The 20,952-nt window shown below is 41.5% G+C and overlaps 1 protein-coding gene across 7 annotated transcripts in view; it reads left to right on the top strand.

Annotated features, from left to right (window-relative positions):
• Ppp1r12b (protein phosphatase 1 regulatory subunit 12B) overlaps positions 1-20,952 on the top strand; it is a 262,444-nt gene that overhangs the window by 189,598 nt on the left and 51,894 nt on the right. The window contains exon 1 of one of the 7 annotated variants that reach the window (XM_004670706.2): positions 15,998-16,767. The exons of the other annotated variants lie outside the window; for them this stretch is intronic. Coding sequence (XP_004670763.1) covers positions 16,666-16,767 — 102 coding nt within the window. The 5' untranslated portion in view covers positions 15,998-16,665. Of the gene's footprint in view, positions 1-15,997; positions 16,768-20,952 lie in introns of those variants that run through there. 7 annotated transcript variants of the gene reach the window in all.

Raw genomic sequence — 20,952 nt, 5'->3', positions numbered from 1 at the left:
ATATAAAGCTTTACTTAATTTAAAAAAGGAGAAAACAATACATTGCTATCACCACTATCGCCACCCCAGCTGACCATCCCACTTAGTAACATTGCATATAACACCATGCAGATTACTTGGAGCAGTGCCTGGCATAGTTAGAGGCCTGTTCTCCATGTTCAGACAGTATGTGGTTTTATGTATGCCAGTTAGATTGATCATCACGAGGCACAGTTCTTTCCTATATTGCATGCTAAGCAGTAGACCCCAGGAATCTAATTAATTTGATTCCCTCATAGGTTCTGTTTGTACAAACATTGCCATGCCTCATGAACCTCACAAGTGGCTTGCTTAGAGAAATGCATATGCAACTCTCATACTCAGCAACAGAGTTTGCCTCTGTATAATTGTGTTTATGTGGCATCACACTGGTGTTGCAATGTTGGAATGACAAGAGTTGACAGGACCATTAACTGGTGTACCCTGGGAATTGCCCCCCCATGACTGACTAGAGAAGTGTTATTTCTTAATTTTAACATGGGGTGCCCAGCTAGCTCAGTTAGTGGAGCGTGAGACTTACAAACACGTACACAAGCTGTTCTTTACCTGCTGCCAAAATAGTCTGGACTGAAGTTGTGCTGTCTTTATGAAATGCTTTTCTTTCAACTTTTTCCTCCTGATGGTAAGGATTTGGGTGCTTTTATTTTGTTCTAGCGATCGCCTATATCTTAGGCATAATAAGAAACTTCTGTTGTTTAGACAGGATCTTGCTGGGTAGCCAGGGCTGGTCTTAAACTCATAATCTTTCTGCCTCAATTTCCCAAGTGCTGGGATTACAGGTATGCATTACCATGCCCAGCAGAAAGAAACGTGTGTGTGTTCCCATATTTGTAAATGCACATATGTGCACGTCTGTATGAAGGCCAGAAGTTGACCTCTGGGGTCTTCCTGAGTCACTGTTTACTGAGGCAAGGTTTCTCACTTGAACCAAAGGCTTGCCAATTCCAATGGTCTAGCTAGCCAGCTTGCCCCCAGAATCCCCTCTTAGTACCTCCTGAGCACTGGGATTACAGACCAGCCACCACACCCACCTAGAGGCAAGCATGTTACCCACAAAGCCTTCTCACCAGCCCCAGGGGGAAATATACTATCTTCACAGGAATGGTTTGCTGTTGCTGATGATTTGTTGTGGGACAGGGTCATACTTCGGTCAGGCTCACACAGACGGACCAGAACCTCACTGTAGCACAGGCTGGCTTTGAACTCATGGTGGTGGCTTTCGAGTACTGGCATTGCATGTGTGAACCCCCCATCTGGCAGAGTAGCCATATTTTAAAAACCAGAGCCACCCAAGCACCTTTCTGCAACAAAACCCTAGTGAAGGAAAAAAACTGATCTCCAGTGTAAATGTGAAAGGCAAAAAAATAAATGTTAGATATTAGAAGGTGTGGCTCAGCCAGAAGAAAGTCATTTGAGAAGAGAAGTAGGAGAATGTTGTCCATGGAGCTGAGTAGTGCAGTGTCAGCACCATCTGATGTTTGCTTTTGTCTGGAGGCAGGCATTGTTTTGTTTGGGGTGTTTTTAATTCTCTTTGGGGGGCTGGAGGTTGAACTTAGGGCCTTGAGCATGCTAGATGAGCACCCTCCCACTCAGCTATATCATCAACCTTCGACTCTTTGAGAGCGTTTGGAAGTGAGAACATGGAGCTAAAACTGACAGTGTGTGCACAAACACTTACACTGTATGTTTGCGTGTGCAAAGGAAAAAGGGTGTATGCCAGTTCATTGTGTACCAAGAAAGTTCTTTCAGATATTCTTCCAGAATCATGCTATTATAAGGAAATCACATGTTGAATTCCTAAACACATTTTTAAAAATATTTTTTTATTTGCAAGGAGAGAGAGAGGAGGGTGGGGGAGAAAGAGAGAAAGAGAACAGATGTGCCAGGGCCTCTTGCCACTGCAAGCGAACTCCAGGCACATGTGCTACTTCATGCATCTGGATTTCCATGGGTATTGGAGAATCAAACTCAGGCTGTCAAGCTTTGCGTGCAAGCACCTTTAACCACTGAGCCATCTCTCCAGCCCTTAAACACATTTTAAAAATTTTATTTTTATTTATTTGACAGAGAAAGAGGGAGAGAGAAAAAGGGAGAGAATGGGCATGTGAAGGCCTCCAGCCACTGCAAACAAATTCCAGACATGTGCACCCCTTGTGCATCCAGCTAACGTGGGTCCTGGGGAATTGAACCTGGGTCTTTTGGCTTTGCAGGCAAATGCCTTAACTGCTAAGCCATCCCTCCTGCCCCCTTGAACACATTGTTAATGTTGAGAGGGTGTGTTCTTACTAAACCTAGACAAACAGAACCTGATAAAAATCAGTTTAAAAGCAGAAGGGATTATTGCAGTTTACGGTGCAGTCCGTCATGCCAGGGAAGGCTGGCAGCGGGAGCTTGAGGCAGCTGCTCACATTCACTGAGGAAGCAGAGTGATAAGTGGTACTCAGTTAGCTCTTTTCCTATAGAGTCAGGACCCCAGCCTTTAGAATCGTGTCACCCACAGTTAAGGTGGTTTTCCCACCTTAACTAACCCAATCAAGATAATCTCTCACAGGTCCTGTTAAGTTGACAGTTGACTATGAACCAAACACTGGTTGCTCTTCTTCTCTAGGATACATTTTTCTTAAAACTTTGCATTTTCTAACTATTGTTCTTTTTCTTACCACCTGCTAGAATTCATCCAGATTTATAGGCTTTTAGGGCAGCTACCAAAATGTAAAAATAAATCAAGCTAAATGGTCATTTTAAAACTTGAAGTTAAATATAATTCTTTCTATTTATAATTTATTTTTCACACCCATCTTATGATCTTAATTAATAGGCTGTTTTCTGTGGCATATAGATTATAAAAATCATCTATTGTCATAATTCTCTTTATGGGCTCAACAGATTTATTTGGGTTACTTATACACACACACACACACACACACACACACACAAACACACACACATTTATTTGTATTGCTAGGGATCTAATTTACCCTCCCCTTTCAGGCTAGGCAAACACTCTACCATCAAACCATCAAACAACATACCCAATGTCCTTATTTATTTATTTTAAAAATGATTCCAAGGCTGGAGAGATGGCTTAGCAGTTAAGACACTTGCCTGCAAAGCCAGAGGTTCGATTCCCCAGTACCTGTGTAAAGCCAGATGCACAAGGTCGTGCGTGCATCTGGAGTTTGTTTGCAGTGGCTAAAGGTCCTGGTGCACCTATTCATATTCTTTCTTTCTGTCTCTCTCTCGCTGTCTTTAAAATAATTAAGCAAATAAAGATTTTTTTAAAATTGTTCCAAAATGTAATTCAGCATCTTTCTCTCTGGCTTTTTTTGCCTTTTTATTTTTTTCTATGTAGTCTCAGGGTGGCCTTGAACTCACGATGATCCTCCTACCTCTGCCACCTGAGTCCTGGGATTAAAGGCGTGAACCACCATGCCCGATTTGTCTTTTTTTTTTTTTTTATGTGAGAGTGGGAGAATGAGAGAGGGAGTAACAGGTGCACCAGGGCCTCCAGCCACTGCAGTCAGACTTCAGATCATGCTTCCCTTTGTGCACATGTGCAGCCTTGCGTACTTGTATCACCATGTGTCTGGCTTTCATGGTACCTGGAGAGTCGAACTTGAGTCCTTAGGCTTCACAGGCAAGCGCTTTAACCACTAATCCATCTCTCTGTGTTTTTACCAGGACTCTGGGTATAATTTATGTATGGTAAGCTAGATAGATTTAAAATGTGCCATCTCCTGAATTTGGGGTTACGTACACATGGAACCGTGTCTCCATGTGTATCTGTGGTTTTAACAAATGTCACAGATACATCATATGCTTTTAAGCTACTTGACCATTTATAATAATTAACCATCCATATTTTTAAAACTCTATTTAAACAAACTTTGCTGGTTTTAAATTTAACAAAAAGATTTAATTAATCCTAATGATTATGATCAATTAGAGCATTTTTTTTTTCTTGTCCAGGCGCCATGAATCTTTTAGCAGGAATGCTTCACTATGTGGGTCTGTCTTCAACGCAGCAGGACACACTCAGCTTCCCTGACCTTGACCTAGCAAATACCACTACTGTCATCAGGATCTTGGTCTAGACCCAGTGGTTTCATTGAAAGCAGACTAGATAGGGAATAATGTAGCTTAGTGCAGTGTAAAGTAGACCATGCATTCAAGTGTGAGAGTGGACAGTGGTCAGAGACCATTGCAGGACAGAGCACACTTTCAGGGGGAGAAAAGCAGACTGTGACCAAAGGGACCTTCCTGCCAACCTACATTTTAGGCAGGCTTTATACTATTTCTAAAAAGTCTCTAGAACAAGCTTTTTCTGAGGAGGGACTTTGTCTTGTCTAGGTAGTTGAGAAGGCTGTTTGGATCGACTATTACAAAGGGGCCACTGAGGGGTTGCAGAGATGGCTTAGTGGTTAAGCACTTGCCTGTGAAGCCTAAGGACCCAGTTCAAGGCTTGATTCCTCAGGACCCACGTTAGCCAGATGCACAAGGGGGCACACGCGTCTGGCATTCATTTGCAGTGGCTGGAGGCCCTGGCGCACCCATTCTCTCTATCTGCCTCTTTCTTTCTCTGTCTGTCATTCTCAAATAAATAAATAAAAATATTCTTTTAAAAAAAGAAGCCAATGATAGGTCTTGGTTCTTTATCAAAAAATGTGATGGTGTGAATGGCTGTCCCCCAGTAGGTTCAGTTGGTAAAGCTTTAGATTTCCAGCCTAAAGATACGCAAAGTGCTTGAGCTTTGCCTGCGGTTCCTATGAAAGGGGGCCAGCTTCTTCTGCCATTATGGAACTTCCCCACTATCTGTAAGCTTCAATAAATCCTTTCCTCCCTATCTGTGCCTGGTTTTGAAATTCATCCATGACTTCAAACTGTCTACTATAGAAACTCTCCTGTTAGTAATTTTGTAAGATTCATGGCTCCTGGAGCCAGATTTTTTTTTTTTCATTTTAGAGAGAGAGAGAGAGAGAGGGAAAGAGAGAGAGAGAAAGAGAGAAAGAGAATTGGCACACCTGGGCCTTAGCCACTGAAATCAAACTCCAGATGCTTGTGCCAACTAGTGGGCCTGTGCAATCTTGTGCTTGCCTCACTTTTGTGCATCTGGCTTATATGGGCTCTGGAGAGTCTCACGTGGGTCCTTGGGCTTCACAGGCAAGTGCCTTAACTGCTAAGACATCTCTCTAGCCCTGCTGAAACCAGATTTTAATAGTTATCTATTAGATGTGGTTATGTACATACTGGAGTAATGGAAGCAGAAGGATCAGAAGTTCTGGGTTATTCTTGGCTAGTCACTGAGTCCAAGACCAGCCTACCCTGTCAGAAAGAGAGAGAGAGAGATGCTACTGATTAATGACCTTCTAGGCAGTTTAGGATGTCACATCTTCTCATCTCCTCTCAGGGAGAGATAGTACTTGGGTCCCATTCTTCTGAGCAGTAGTTAGGTATTAGAGTGTTGCATGGCAGTTCAAGTCATTGGTTTACAGGCTGGTGGTTAGGAAGGAGGGATCCAACTCCAACTGTCCTCCCAGGTGTTCATAATCTGACTAGCTACCTATCAGTATTGCCTTCCATCATTGTGATGGTTAATGTTTCCACAAATTTACAAATGCCTCTACAAGGCCTCTTGATGCAGCAAATGAAATCCAAACACATGCATCACCTTGTGTATCTGGCTTTATGTGGGTTCTGAGGAATCAAACTTGGGCCAGCAGGCTTTGCAAGCAAGCACATTTGACCACTGAGCATCTGTTTAGCCCAAGTTCCCAAGGTTTACACTTCCATAACACTAGGACTGTTAATCATATGAGAGCAATTGAAAATATTTTATGGACTAATAGTTACAACAAGCTCCATTCTGGACACCTCATAGATCCTGTCCTGCTTGTTCTCTCTGATACTGTACTTCAAAATGTCATCCTCTCCTCTTCTCATTTCCAGCAGTCCACGACAGTATATATAAGCCTTTTAATGGATGTGTTTGTTGGTTTGATTTTTGTAGCTTTTATTGCTTTTTCATAAAAATCACATCAAAAGCCCCTTCTGAAATTGAAAGAATTGTTTGGCTCATCTGTGCTCTGCATTCCTTGCTTGTAGACTGAAGGCTGACCTCTCACTCTGGAATGATTCATTTCAGAGAAGTGAGAGTAAGAGATTCACTTTGTGATCAAATCCTAATGTGGCTCCCTCCCTCAGGAGCATGTGTGCAGGAGTCATTACTAACTGTGTTACCATCCCCAGTCTTCCCATCCCCAGCACAAGGGATGGTTTCACAGCACATAAACCAAAACAGAGGATTAACACAGGGGGAGGGGAAGACTAATGAAAACCTATTTCTTTCATAACTTCTTTTTACCATATTCCATCAAATAATGTCTGTAGCTCTTCTAGATGCTCAGTAGTAAAACACCAGTGTAAATTCATAGGCTAGTACGTGAAGCTTCTGTGGGTTCTTCCTTCTGGTTGGGGTCTGCATCATCAGTGGTCTCCTTTGCAGACAGCTTTTATGTAGGGCTGGGGACGTGAGTCCAAGGGTGAGGGCTTGCCTGGCACGCACCCCAATACTGCAACAAAGCAAAACCCAGGTTAGTTGTTTATCTGAAATCAGAAATTATTATACAAAAACATAGAGATCGTAACTTGCAACTATATAAATCTTAATATTTCCTGCGACGTCTTTGAAGGCAGGAATCCTATTGTAAAGAACTATATGTGCTGATATTACCTTGCATAGAGTAAACACTTTAATAAGTTTTGGATTAGTGATAATGAAAAATAATATATGTTCTTTGGCCTTTTATGTTTATAAATAAACCTGAAAATGAGTATTCATTTGAAATTCTCAGTTTTAAAGGAACAAACATCTTAAGTGGTTTAAACTATAATTTTTGATATAATACTTGACTCGTCACCTTCTTCCCTAAATCTGAGCTAAAGTACTATGTATTGTGGCAGCTTAGAAGTTTATAAAATGAGCTACTAAAACGTTGATTTAGCCAAGAAATTGTTGAAAGACTAGGTAACGTCTGCCAAACTGTTAGTGGTCCCCTTTTCACCTTGTAGACCTTGCAGTCTGGAAGCCGTGCTCACTTTCTACTTTCTCTTGTAGCTTATTACATGCTATGGTGAAGAGTTGTTTGTTGGGCTGGAGAGATGGCTTAGCGGTTAAGCGCTTGCCTGTGAAGCCTAAGGACCCCGGTTCAAGGCTCGACTCCCCAGGGCCCACGTTAGCCAGATGTACAAGGGGGCACATGCGTCTGGAGTTCGTTTGCAGTGGCTGGAGGCCCTGGCGCGCCCATCCTCTTTCTCTCTTTCATCTGCCTCTTTCTCTGTCTGTCACTCTCCAATAAATAAATAAAAAATAACAAAAAAATTAAAAAAAAAAAAAGAGTTGTTTGTCAAGCTGGGGAGATGGTTCTGGGGGAAGGACGTTTGCTGTGCAAGCATAAGGACCTGAATTCAAACCTCGGCACCTGTGTATAAGTCTGAGGATGCTCATGCATGCCTATAACCCTTGCACTGAGGAGGTCAGAGATAGGAGGATTGCTGAGGCTGGGCTGGTCAGTAAGTCTCACCAAAAAAAAAAAAAAAAAAAAAAAAAAAAAAAAAAAAAAAGCTCCAACTAAGTTTGGTGAGAGACCCAAGAAGGGAGGAAGGAGGAAAGAGAGGACATCTGACTTCTTCCTCTGGTCTCCACATGGGTGTGCACATCTGCACGCACACACATCTTTTGTTACTGTGCTGAAAGTAGAATATCAGATATTGTACTTCCAAATAGATAGCTTCAAGTTTATGACTATTTCAGAAAGATCTAGCCTTAACATTTCTGACTGAAATTATTCAACACTTGTTACCTTAAACATCTAGTAATTCAAGCTCAATCGTAGCATTCCTAGCAATAATAAGAGGGTCTTCTATCATAGGAGCACTCTCTACAGAGCTTGATATTGCTATCCTTTACATTAAAGACCTTTAAAGGTATAGTTAAGGACTATGACTTGATGATACTACTCTCGATAACTTTACCTTTAAAGAAGAAGCCAATTCTAAGAGATTGAGGTTTTTCAGGAACTGCAGCTTGTAATATAAAGCCTCTGTAGGTTTTCTCAGCCCATAGAGTTATGAGGATAATGTTTAGAAATGGTTTGTAGATGACGTAGCTTTGCCATTATAGTCAACCCTAGTCTTGGCATATACGTGTATAGTTAGTTGTATATGCTACTGTTTGGAGTGATTATTTATTTATCTCTACCTCCTGAGTGCTGGGATTAAAAGTATGTGCCACCATACCTGGCTGGAGTATTTTTAAAAATTTTTTATTGAAAACTTCCATAATTAACAGACAATAAACCAGGTTAATTTCCCCCCCCCCCATACTTTCCCCTTCACAACTCCACTCTCCATCATATCCCCTCCTCCTCTCAATTAGTCTGTCTTTTATTTTGATTTCATCATCATCTTTTCCTCCTATTATGAGGGTCTTGTGTAGGTTGTGCCTACACAATAATAATGCCAATAATAATAATGGGCATGTAGGCCATTTTGTATGTGGAAGAGTGCTTTGTAAGATGTCCTGTACCCTTCCTTTGGCTCTTATATTTTTTCCACAATGGACCCTGAGTCTGAGATGTTTCAGTGTTGAGCACTCCTCTGTCACTTCTCAGCACCATGGTACCTCTTGCATCATCCTAGAGATCACTGCCATCTGAAAGGAGAAGTTTCTCTAACCAAAGATGCGAGTAGCATTAATATATGCCTATGAACATTAAGAGAAGTGCTTACTGGGCAGTTTGGTGTGCATAATATATGCATTTAGCCAGACACTAGCAGGCATTACACCCCTAGGGCTCATAACCTCCCCATCATAGGTTTTCAGTATCAGGGATGTATTCCCTCCTGTGGAGTGGGCCTCCAGTCCAATTAGAGAGTGGCTGGTTTCCCTCATAACAGACATGCCACTATTGCACCCCTTGACTCATTTGGCCTGGAGTGTTTTTTTAAAGATGTCTTACTATGACACACTTTCTTTTTTTTTTTTTTAATTTTATTTTTGAGAGAGAGACAGAAACAAGGAGTAAGACACAGAGAGAGAGGGAGAGAATGGGCACACCAGGGCCTTTTAGCTGCTGTGAATGAACTCTAGATGTGTGTGCTCCCTTGTGTGTATATGCAGCATTGCACACTTGCATAACTTTTGCATCTGGCTATTTGTGGGACCTAGAGATTTGAACAAGCATTCTTGGACTTCACAAGCAAGCACCTTGACTGCTAAGTCATCTCGCTAGCCCAATACTTTCTTTTTTAAAGTATTTTATTTTAATTTATTATTTGAGAGAGAATGGGCACACAGGGCCTTCAGCCACTGAAAATGAACTCCAGACACATGTGCCACCTTGTACATCTGGCTTACATGGGTCCTGGGGAATCAAACCTGGGTCCTTTGGCTTTGCAGGCAAATGCCTTAACTGCTAAGCCATCTCTCCAGCCCCTGCAAATGATACTTTCTAACCTGTCTGTTGTGTTACCTACACTTTATATTCTCTCCTTCCTTACATACTGTTTGGTCCTTGCCCACTTTGTTCTCTCTTTTTTCTTTTTAGTTATTTATTGTACAGAGAGAAAGAGTGGTGGGGGGCAGAGAAAATGGGCATGCCAAGGCCTCCAGCCACTGCAAATGAACTCCATACACATGCACCACCTGTGCATCTGGCTATCATGGGTCCTGGGGAATAGAACCTTGGTCCTTTGGCTTTGCAGGCAAACATCTTAACCACTAAGCCATCCCTTCAGCCCTCATTCTCTTTATTAGATAAAGCTTAGAAAACATTTTTAATCACTTTACTCTGTCTTGGATAAACATTGGAACCCCTTTCCCTGACTTACAGTCTGTTGAATGGCAGATTCAGCAAGCAGAATATGATGTTTTATTTTTCTCCGAACCTAATAATTCTATCATGTTTGATATCCAAAAGGTAATATACTTGAAAAACCTATAGATGAAGCAACTGTAATTGTCTTCCTCTTCCTATGATAATGTCATTGTTGATTTTGGATTGTCAGTTGTGGTGGTGTTTAGGATGGGGGTTTATTCATTCAGGAAAAGTGAATTGGAGTTCTTTCTTTGACATCATGGTAAGTACAGCTTCCTCTAGTTATGCCATTAGTTGGCATTCAAGGACTCTCCATGCCATATACCTCACGAGGATTTACAGGGCTAATTTGAATAATATCAGTGTTTGCATAGTGAACAGTCAGATGCAGGAATATTATTGTTCTCTCTTGGCTTATAATAGTAGTGTTTATCAAATCTCAAATTTTTGTAGTGCTTCCAGTTTTGAATAATCAAGCAGTATAATAGTGGGACAATTTTACTTCAGAGAACATATCCTTTGCCAGTTTGATAGCTAAGAAACAAGATGGCTTTCCTTCCCTTGCACTAGTCTGAAAATTGTTCTTGCTCTTCTTACCAGCAAAGGGCTTGTACATATGCTTTAAACCTTTCATATGATTTCATATGATTCATAGTATGAAATACATCTTACAGTGTGACCCAATACATATGTCTATATATGTGAATGTGTTCTATATAGACTAAAGCAGCAGTTTTATGAAAATGTTCTCTATTATGGTTAGTGCATAGTCTGTTTCACTTTAAAAAAATTTTATTATTTATTTGTAAGGAGACAGACAGAGAAATGGACATGCTAAGGCCTTCTACTGTCCTGGAAGGGATTATAAGTCCATAAAAATGCAGGAGTTCCCAGGCCAGTGAACCCCAGTTTCAGGTCCTTGGCCAAATTATCAAAGAATTGGAAATGTTGATGCAGATAATGGTAAATTATGAGTTATGAGATTTATTTTAGGGAGAGTTTGTAGGAAAAACAAAGCAGGAAAGTCCAAACCAAAAGATAATCTTCCCATTCTGAGGAGAGAGGGGAATGGAGAAAATCTTCCTTAACTTGCTGGGAAAGAAGCCTCAGGGAAGGGCCCCGGGAGACAGACAGACACAGACACACACACACACACACACACACACAGCCGGAAAGTGCTCAAAAAAAAAAAAATTAGGAAGTCATCGCTGGGAAAGGAAAAGAGACTGAGGAGATCCCTTCACATAGTGAATCAAAGAGAGGTCACACACATAGGATCAGATATCCAATCAGAATGAACCTTATCTTCTGACTCAGGTATATAAGGGACCTGTTTGGTTTGTGGTCTTTAAGAGGCTAACTTAGAGGGCCAGCCTACAGCTGTGCTAAGCCCTGAAAAGGTTGAGGAAGAAACAAGAAGCTGTTGCTGAGGAATTGTTTACATCCATCTTGGATGAGGCTGAATTGGTTGTGTGTTCTAGTCCTGCCAGTGGGTCAGTCCTAGATACCTACCTAACAGAAAAATAAATAAATAAAATGTTATCTTGCTCCTAATTCATATCACCCCCACTACAACCAACTCCAAGTGCATGTGCCACTCTGTGCATCTGACTTTATGCCTGGGAGTGTTCCTTTTGACTATTAGAGTGAGGTAGCATATGCCAGGATTCTCCATGGCACACATCCTTTTCCTCCTTAGTGATGATAATTAAATATTTTATAGACCACACATTGAGATTATGTAAAATCCCCCTTTGTCTACTAGTTTGGGCATCAATTATTGTTTCTTTCCTGGATTGATTTTATGATGATGCTTCCAAACAGTGATTTTTCTAACTTCATCACTCTCCACACATTCATCAGTAGACACTGTGCTATAAAGAACTTTCCTCCTCATTTTTATCCATTTCTTTTAGTAGTGTGTTTGTAATGAATGCTTGTTTTATTTAGTGGATTATAATTCATTCATATCTCTATTCTGATGTTTCTATGGTCCTTCCAAGCAGACTTCTAATGTCCTTCATTCATGTACCTGTTGTTTGAGTACTTTCTTCTGCCACACGAGACCCAGGCTCATCTCCTTTCCCTGTTCCAGCTCTGGAATTAGCCACTTCTCCAGGGAGCCTTGTTTCTTTTAGTGCAGAATGACATTCAGAAACCAGGTACTAGGTCTTCAGATGTTACTGGGGTGGTTGCTCTTTCTAGGCCCTCTCAGGATAGAAGCAAGGAAATACATACATAGATGCACACATTTACACATTTACATTTAATTATTTCTACTGAAATTCCTGAGTCTATTCCAGTACCTTCAATTCTCTATAACAACACAATGTAAAGTTTTCCAGTTTAGTGGAGTATATGTTTTCAAAGGTTTGTCCTTATGATTTTCTGAATTTCATTGATATCTTTCATAATGGTTACCTTTTTATCCTTAATTTTTCCCCTCCTCCACCATCCAGTTCAGAATTTTGGCAGGCCCAATATTGTGCAGGTCTAGTGCACATAATTGCTATGAGGGTATGAGTACAATGGCCATATTTATAGTAAGGTATGTTTCTTGAAGGAAACAAAAAGAAAGATCGTAGCTGGGTGTGGTGGCACACGCCTTTAATCTCAGCACTTGGGAGGAAGAGGTAGGAGGATTGCCATGAATTTCAGGCCAGCCTGAGCTAGGGTGAAACCCTGCCTCGAAAACCCAAAAAGAAAAGAGAAAGAAAGAAAAAGGGTTGAAGGGAGGAAGAGAGGAAGGGAAAAAGGAAGGAAGAAAGGAGGAGGAAGAGGAGGGGAAGGAGGGAGGGGAAGAGTGAAAAAAGGAGGGAGGGAAAAAGGAAGGAAGAAAGGAGGAAGATCTTGCCTTCTAATCCATTTTGTTAGTCTGTATCTTTTGACTAGGGAATTAAAAGCATTTATATTGAGTTATTATTAAAGATGTATATTAGCCGGGCGTGGTGGCGCATGCCTTTAATCCCAGCACTCAGGAGGCAGAGGTAGGAGGATCTCCGAGAGTTCGAGGCCACCCTGAGACTACATAGTGAATTCCAGGTCAGCCTGAGCCAGAGTGAGACCCTGCCTCGAAAAACAAACAAACAAACAAACAAAAAAGATGTATATTAATTTGTCATTTTGTTGATTTTATAGTATTTGGTGTTTTTATACTGCTCTCTTGATTAAGTATTATTTATTCTTTCCTGTGGCGTCATATAAGGTCTTGTCCATCTCTTTCCATCTGAAGAATTCCGTCTTAGATTAAGTGTAGAAACATACTGAGCAATCCTAAAATTTAACTGAACAATATACAGACACAAGCAAAACCAATTATAAGATACATATTCAAGAGTGGAGATTTTAAATGATAGAAACATGCAAAAAATGACAAAAGTTAACCTAACATGACCAAAAAGGCAAAAAAAAAAAAAAACAACTTAATGTACATTAAATTTACAAGGGGGACTTGGGCGATGGCTCAGTGGTTAAAGAGGCTTGCTAACAAAGCCTGCTGGCCTGGGTTCGATTCTCCAGTACCCATGTGAAGCCAGATGTAGAAAGTGGCACAAGTATCTGGTATTCATTTGTAGTGGCAAAAAGTCCTGGTACATGTATGTGGATGCACACACACAGATAATTCTTTTTAAAAAAGAAAGTTACTGGGCTGGGAAGATGGCTCAGCAGTTAAAGACATTTGCTTGCAAAGGCGGCTGGCCCAGGTTCCGTTCCCAAGCCATTCGTGTAAGCCAGATATAAAAATGTGGCCCAAGTGCCTGTGTTTGTTCGCAGAGGAGAGGCCCTTGTGCCCCCATCCATACACATGCCCACATGCTCTCACGCCCTCCCGCAAGCAAGTAAAGTGTTGTTTTTTTTAAAGAAAGAAAGTTATTACGTTGATCAATATTTCTCCTTGTTGGGATGAGTTTTAAATTCTTTCCCTTCCTGTGATGTTTCATTTAGCAACCTGCACTGATTCAGGAGGCACTTCTAATTTAAACCTATACAAGAAGATTTGGGATATGTATTGTTCCAGTGCAGATCAAGACAGTTACTTTTCTAAAAAAATTATTTTAATTGGGGGCGGGGGAGAAAAAGAGGCAGACAGAGAAAGAATGGGCATGCCAGGGCCCCTAGCCACTGCAAATGAACTCCAGACATATGTGCCTTGACTGCTAAGCCATCTCTCCAGCCCCAGTTACTTTTTTTTTTTTCAAGCTAGGGTCTCACTCTCACCCAGGCTGACCTGGAATTCACTATGTAGTCTCAGGGTGGCCTCACATCCTCCTACCTCTGCCTCCTGAGTGCTGGGATTAAAGGCATGTGCCACCACACCCGGTTTCCCAGTCATTTTTATTAGTGAGTTTCTAGCCTACCTGAGCTGAGGAGTGAAGTCATTATTATTATTTTGGCTTTTTGAGGTAGTGTCACTCTAGCCCAGGATGACCTGGAATTCACTATGTGGTCTCAGAGTGGCCTTGAACTCACAGTGGTCCCTCTACCTCTGCCCCCACGTGCTGGGATTGGCATGCACCACCACACTGCCAGCTGTCAGTACCCTTGATGCACTCCCGGCTTGGCGGGGCTCAGTGCTGTGAGGCGGGGAGAGTTTAGTGGGAGCCTTTGGCTGCGGTTTCAGTGTGCAACGGAGGGAGAGGAGGTGGAAGGACATTGCCTGGTGGTGTTCCCATGGAGCTCCACTGGTCTCTGTCTTTTCTGAGAGAAGAGAACTGATAGAGAATGTCTCATGCTCAGCAGATGGAACTAACTATATAAGGATATCCATTATATAAAATTTATAGATCTGAATTCTCATAATCAGTAGCCTTTTTAGAGAGAGTATAGATAAATTCTGACCTGTGTTAGAATTGACCTGTCTTCCTAAGGAGGTGGTTTTCAGGTTCAGAATGAATCAAGACCTCTTAATAGATGCTTTTCAAAGTATAGTGTTTAAGTAACCCCATGTAGTTAACCACTTCTCCTCATTTAAGTTCATAAAACTAGTCTTTGGAATAAAGAATATATCAAAACAATCAAAGGAAAAGGAGTGGTTTGTTAGAAGGGTTTAAAGAAAAAGAAATGTAAATTACATGTGAAAAAAGAGCCCCGAGAGGAGTAAGTTGTTACTTTGGGGATAAACATTGGCTTAGAAAGCGTTTGGCCTAGAAATGTTGGATAGTGTAGTGATGACAACAGAGTGCAAAAGATTAAATTTGAGATGTTTCTTCAAGGCCAAATCCAAAATCCTTCAACACCCCGCAAGAAAAAATTCCTCTCTTCTTAACTCTTACTCAGCCTTGTGCTGCGAGTCCTGTAGTGATGCAGTCTCACAGCTGTTACTTGGTGTTGTTGTTGTTCGGCTTTTAGCTTTTGGGTTCTCAGGGTAGGGTCTCACTCAAGATCAGGCTGACCTGGAACTCACCCGGTAGTTCCAGACTGGTTTCCAACTCACAATGATCCTCCTCCCTCTGCCTCCTAAGTGCTGGGATTAAAGGTGTGCACCACCATGCCCAGCTCTTTTTTCTCTTCTCACCTTGGTTCCCCTTTTTAATCTTGCTCATTCCTGAATGTGGTGTCAGAGGAAACTCTGACACACTTTCTACATAGTTTCAGCCAATAAGATCTCTGCTCTACAGAGCTTACTTTACAGTAGGCCAGAGTTTCAAAGTGCTGGGCTTCCTCACCAGGCCACAGGAGCATCTCATTATAACTGAACATGAAAGGCCTGAAGGTACTTTGACTGATGCTTCTGCCTAGGCCTTGTTACTTAACAGATCCAGAAGTTGAAAATCACCATTCTCAAACATAGCAAAGTTTTTAGAGAAATCAGCCTTTTGACAACTGCTACCAGCCCTGGAGTGGTAACTGTTGGAAGGTTGTGGGGTTTGTCCTGAGCATTCCCTGAGTCTCCCTTCATTCCTAGAAGTTGGCAGCTTTTCCTTCCTTCTACAAGTGGCAACCAAGTTCTGGGTTGAAAGTGAATCCTTGCCCTTGGCTACTCTCCAGCATTCCACGCTCAGCGAATGGGGATTTGGAATGTCAGAAAATAGAAGAGGGGAGGGGGTGGATGTGCTATGACTGCGAGTGTTTAGAAGCAAAAGCTGCTCGTCTGGAAGGACTTAGGAAAACCTGACTTCCTCAGACTGCTTCCTTCTCCTAGACCCTTGCTTCCTTATTTGTATGGGTTTTTGTTTTGTTTTGTTTGTTTGTGTTTTAAGTTGCTTAACTTGAAGTTATCACAGCAGCTCCAAACTGGAGCCACACAGCACTGGAGTCAAGCTAAGGAAAAAGTATGATTTCCAGAAGACTTGCCTTTCTTCCCTCTGGATAAAGGGAAAGTAGTTCCCAGACACGTCTGCAGCAAGATCCGAGTCGTCTTTTTTCTGGGATTTAATCTGGTGTCTTCAGGAATTTAGACTCAGGCTTATTCAAGAGCAGACCTCAAAAAGAAGTGACCTTTTGGGAGAATCAAGGACTCAATCTAGGCATGAAAGGTGTTGCTCAGCACCATACCCTCTACCATGAGCACTTGTGGTTGAAACCGAATTGAAAATATTGATGGGACACGCCTCTCAGACTCTGTTTGACTGTGAACTGCTTCAGAGCTCAAGACTATAATTTACAAGGCGGCTTTTATCCTTTATTTAGTTCTCTCCAAAGTCATCTTGCATCAACTCAAAGGAGAGAGTCTGTGAGGGTAACCTACAAGAGCAGTTTCCCAGCTTTCTGTGAAGAATCCAGAGGTTATCTGTCCGCATCCTGAGGAACCATGTCCTCTTTATACACGCGCAGTAAAGAATTCACTCGGAATAGGAAATCTCAGTCTGATTCCCCCCCAGCATCTCCCTCCCCGACTGCCAAGACACTCCGAGTAAGCCTTCTTTATTTCTGTATGATCGTAGTTGTGGCAAAGGTGGGAATTGTGCTTACATATAACTTGTAGGGCCAGATTTCAGAGAAGGCATTTCAGAACGTAGAGAAATCAGTAAAGGGGAAAACTTGTGGTGTTTTTTTTTTTTTAAATACTGCTAGCTTCTCTGCTTCCTAATACTTGGTACAGTCTTAAATAAAAACAGACTTAAATATTTCAGGCTGAATCTTCTGTTTTTAAGCTTTTAATAAGTTGTAAACTGCTTGACAGTGAAAGTCTAGAGTTTTACCATACGTGTTTAGGAGGTTTTTCTCAAGTTTTGTGGCTGTATTTAGTTGCTGCTTTTCCTATGTTTTATGAATCAACACTGTTTCAAGAGAAAAGGCTCCCAAAATGGTTGTGGGTCTGTGTGCATTAAATTTCAATTATATGCAAGTTTTGCATGCATATTTTTGTATGCATGTCTGTGAGATAGAGTATGCCTTTGCCCATTTTATGTCTATCTGTGGATGACAGAAAAATTTAAATGAACCAAAGACTCAGGGACACTTGGAACCTTACTACTCAGTTACCAGGTACCGTCAAGAAATTTCTTGCTTAAAAGCCAAAGAAATAACAACCAGCCATGTGGAGGTGTTTGTGATGTTCTAGGCAAAAGCCATTTGGTTTTTGTTGTTGTTGTTGTTGTTGTTGTTTGGTTTTCGAGGTAGGGTTTCACTCTAGTTCAGGCTCTCCTGGAATTCACTATGGAGTCTCAGGGTGGCTTCAAACTCACAGTGATACTCCTACCTCTACCTCCGAAGTGCTGGGATTAAAGGCGTGCGCCACCATGCCCGGCGCAAAAGCCATTTGGAACATTTCTTTATTTCCTCTGAAGACTCTCTGCTGAAGGGATTAACATATGGGCATTTGCATCTGACCTCTGTCATAAATTTATAAGAGCAAGAAATGCTATCAATAGCAAGCGACAAGAAGCCCTGATGGGCATATTAGGTAGTAAGCAGAGTAGCAGTTCCTTCTTAGGGAACTAAATGGTGCTATATCGCATATGCAGCATAAGAAGAGGAACAGACCCAGCTTCCTTATTTGGGGAGCTATGGGAAGAAACACTTTAAGAAACCTCAACAGGATATTTGTTTCTTTTCAGTTATTTTATATCCGTTTCCAGTGTCTTCCTCGCAGCATAAATTATCAGAAGGTGGAATTTGGCATATATCATATTAGTCTGGGACCTCAGCCAGAGAAACTTAGTTACCACAATGAAAAAAAAAATTGTTATGAAGCTATTTTGTTCATAGTTCTTTTTCTGAGAGGACCAAGAGTGCTTCTGATTACATGCCACCATTATTGAGTTCCAGTAGTATTTCTTCCCCACGTGGACCAGTACCTTCCTTTTCTAAGAGGCTGCAAGCACTTTTTCTCCAGAAGGTATTGAGTGTTTTCTGTGGCCCCCAACTGAGGGCCACAAAACTGGATAACAAATAGCATTGCTTACTTTGTGCTTCCTTCCCCGTCATGTTCCATAGCACCTCTGGGTGCAGCTGTTTGTTAGTGATTGTTCACGATGGCCACAGCTCCAGAGCAGTGTGTGGTGCCTGTGACCACTCAGCAAGTTGTTGTTTAGTGACCACCTTTCATTTTCCCTCTCTCTGGGTACTTCTTTCTTGTCTCCTGACAGACACTGTCCATCCTCCCACCCTCACCCTGCTACCTCCCTTCTCTGCTTCTAGACAGAGGTCACAGTGTGAGAAAATTTGAAGCTTTAGACTACAGGAAATCAAAACATGGGTAGCTTTAATAAGAGACTGCTTCTTGGTTTCAGTGGTCTGTGGCTGTGAACTCCTAGAATAGCAGCAGCTTACTGTAACCAACTTTCAATGTCCATATGGCTTAAGATGGTACTGTACAGAATTTTGATTTTTGTATGCCACACATTTTCCATTGTGTTAATTACATTTTTAGTGACTGAGATAGAGAAATTATATGCAAAAGCAAGTTGGGGGCTGTTGACTCTTGGACTGGTTACCAAGTAGGATTCATCTCATGAAATTTCACTAATTCCTTTCCTGACATGTTTGACTAGCTAGGAAACTCTTTAGAAACAGGATTTGAGGGGCTGGAGAGATGGCTTAGCAGTTAAGTGCTTGCCTGTAAAGCCCGAGGACCCTGGTTCGAAGTTTGATTCCCCAGGACCCACAATAGCCAGATACACAAGGGAACACAGGCATCTGGAGTTCGTTTGCAGTGGCTGGAGACCATGGCGCGCCCATTCTCTCTAGCTACCTCTTTCTTTCTCTATCTGCCATTCTCAAATAAATAAATAAAAGTTATTAAAAAATAGTAATAATAAAATAAAAACAGGATTTGAGTATACTTTAATAGCCAGTTTTATTGTGAGCTTGTGTTCATGTGTCTTCTGAGTCCTAGCTGCAACTCTGCCATTCTGAAACTTTGTCTACATTTTACATATGAAGAAACAGATGTATAAGAGATGTGGCTAGCCCAGCATCATTCATTCAGATAGTAACTGGAAGAGTCTCTCTACCTAAAAAACCTTTATCAGAGCTGGGCCTGGTGGCACATGCCTTTAATCCCAGCACTTGGGAGGCAGAGGTAGGAGGATTACAGTGAGTTTGAGGCCAGCCTGAGACTACATAGTGAATTCCAGGTCATCCTGGGCCAGAGTGAGACCCTACCTCAAAAAACCAAAAAAAAAACAGACCTTTATCATTTAGCTGGGCATGGTTGCGCATGCCTGTAATTCCAGCACTGGAGAGGCAGATCACCATGAGTTCGAGGTCACACTGAGACTATATAGTGGATTCCAGGCCTTTATCATTTGCACACCAGAGTACATAGCAGATAGGGCAAAGATGATAGTTATAAGCCTAAGTAGTTCTAGACATAGCTTATCCATGATGGGACATGATAAGCTGAAATTTCAGGAAGGAGGAACACTGTATCTGTAAACCAAGGGAGGCAAATAACAGGCCATAGTTTAATCGTTTGTGCTTGGTTCTTAATAATAATAACATTTTAATTATTATTATTGTCATGCCCTCTGGGACCAAAATCCCCATAGAGCCTGAGACTTTATGGGCCACAGGGTCTTCAGGTTTCTCTTAAAGAAAGAAATGGCCGGACTTTTACAGTAAAGACTTAAGAAGTTTCTAGGTATATTTTCAAGGCAGAATAGCTCTCATTATCCTCATCCACCCTCTGTTACATGCATATGTAGATAGTTGTCCACCAGTGATTGCCTACAGTTAAAGAGATACAGCCCTTAAACCAAAATTCTTCAAAACAGACAATGGAGAGCCAGGCATGGTGATGAATGCCTTTAATCCTAGCACTTGGGAGGCAGAGGTAGAAGGATCACCATGAGTTCAAGGCCACCCTGAGACTACAGAGTGAATTCCAGGTCAGCCTGGGCTAGAGTGAGACCCTGCCTCAAAAAGAAAAAAAAAAGACAATTGAAATTTTGAGCAGACATTTAAAGGCTCATAGTTAATTTTTAGTGTCATTGGAGGGACTAAATATGAAGTGCTTCCATATAAGGCAAGCATCCTTAGAGAATTTAAAAGTAGTGACTGCTCACATACAGAGAATATTTTGGATCTTTTGTTCTTCATCAAACATCAGGAAGTCCAATGGGTAAATTAAAACTGTAATGGAACAGGTTTATTTTTTAATATTTTCTTTTTATTTATTTATTTGACAGAGAAAAAGAGGAAGAGGGAGAGAGAGAAAACGGGTGCACCAGGGCCTCCAGCCACTGCAAATGAACTCCAGATGCATGTGCCCCCTTGTGCATCTGGCTAGCATGGGTCCTGGGGAATTGAACCTGAGTCCTTTGGCTTTGCAGGCAAACACCTTAACTGCTAAGCCATCCTTCCAGCCCCTTGAACAGGTTTATTTTAACATGAGAAAACAAAGGAAGGATGATTTTTAGTGACTGGAAAACAGATATTATTTTTATATATACTTTTCCTTTTGAACTTAGCTACATTTGATGCCTTTTGAATTATGTAATGCTATATTTCTGTACTTAGTAAGCCTTTGACCCTTTTTAGTAATTTAAAAATTTAATGCCTTCCTGGAGACCAGGCAGCTAACTTTCTTCCAAGTGAAAAATCCCTCCTATGCAGCAGATAATACATGTCCTTACTAGCCGAGGTTTGTGTT

This window comes from Jaculus jaculus, chromosome 1 (genome assembly GCF_020740685.1).
Source record: "Jaculus jaculus isolate mJacJac1 chromosome 1, mJacJac1.mat.Y.cur, whole genome shotgun sequence".
Lineage (NCBI taxonomy): Eukaryota > Metazoa > Chordata > Mammalia > Rodentia > Dipodidae > Jaculus > Jaculus jaculus.
This window is presented reverse-complemented; position numbering and strand designations above follow the sequence as displayed.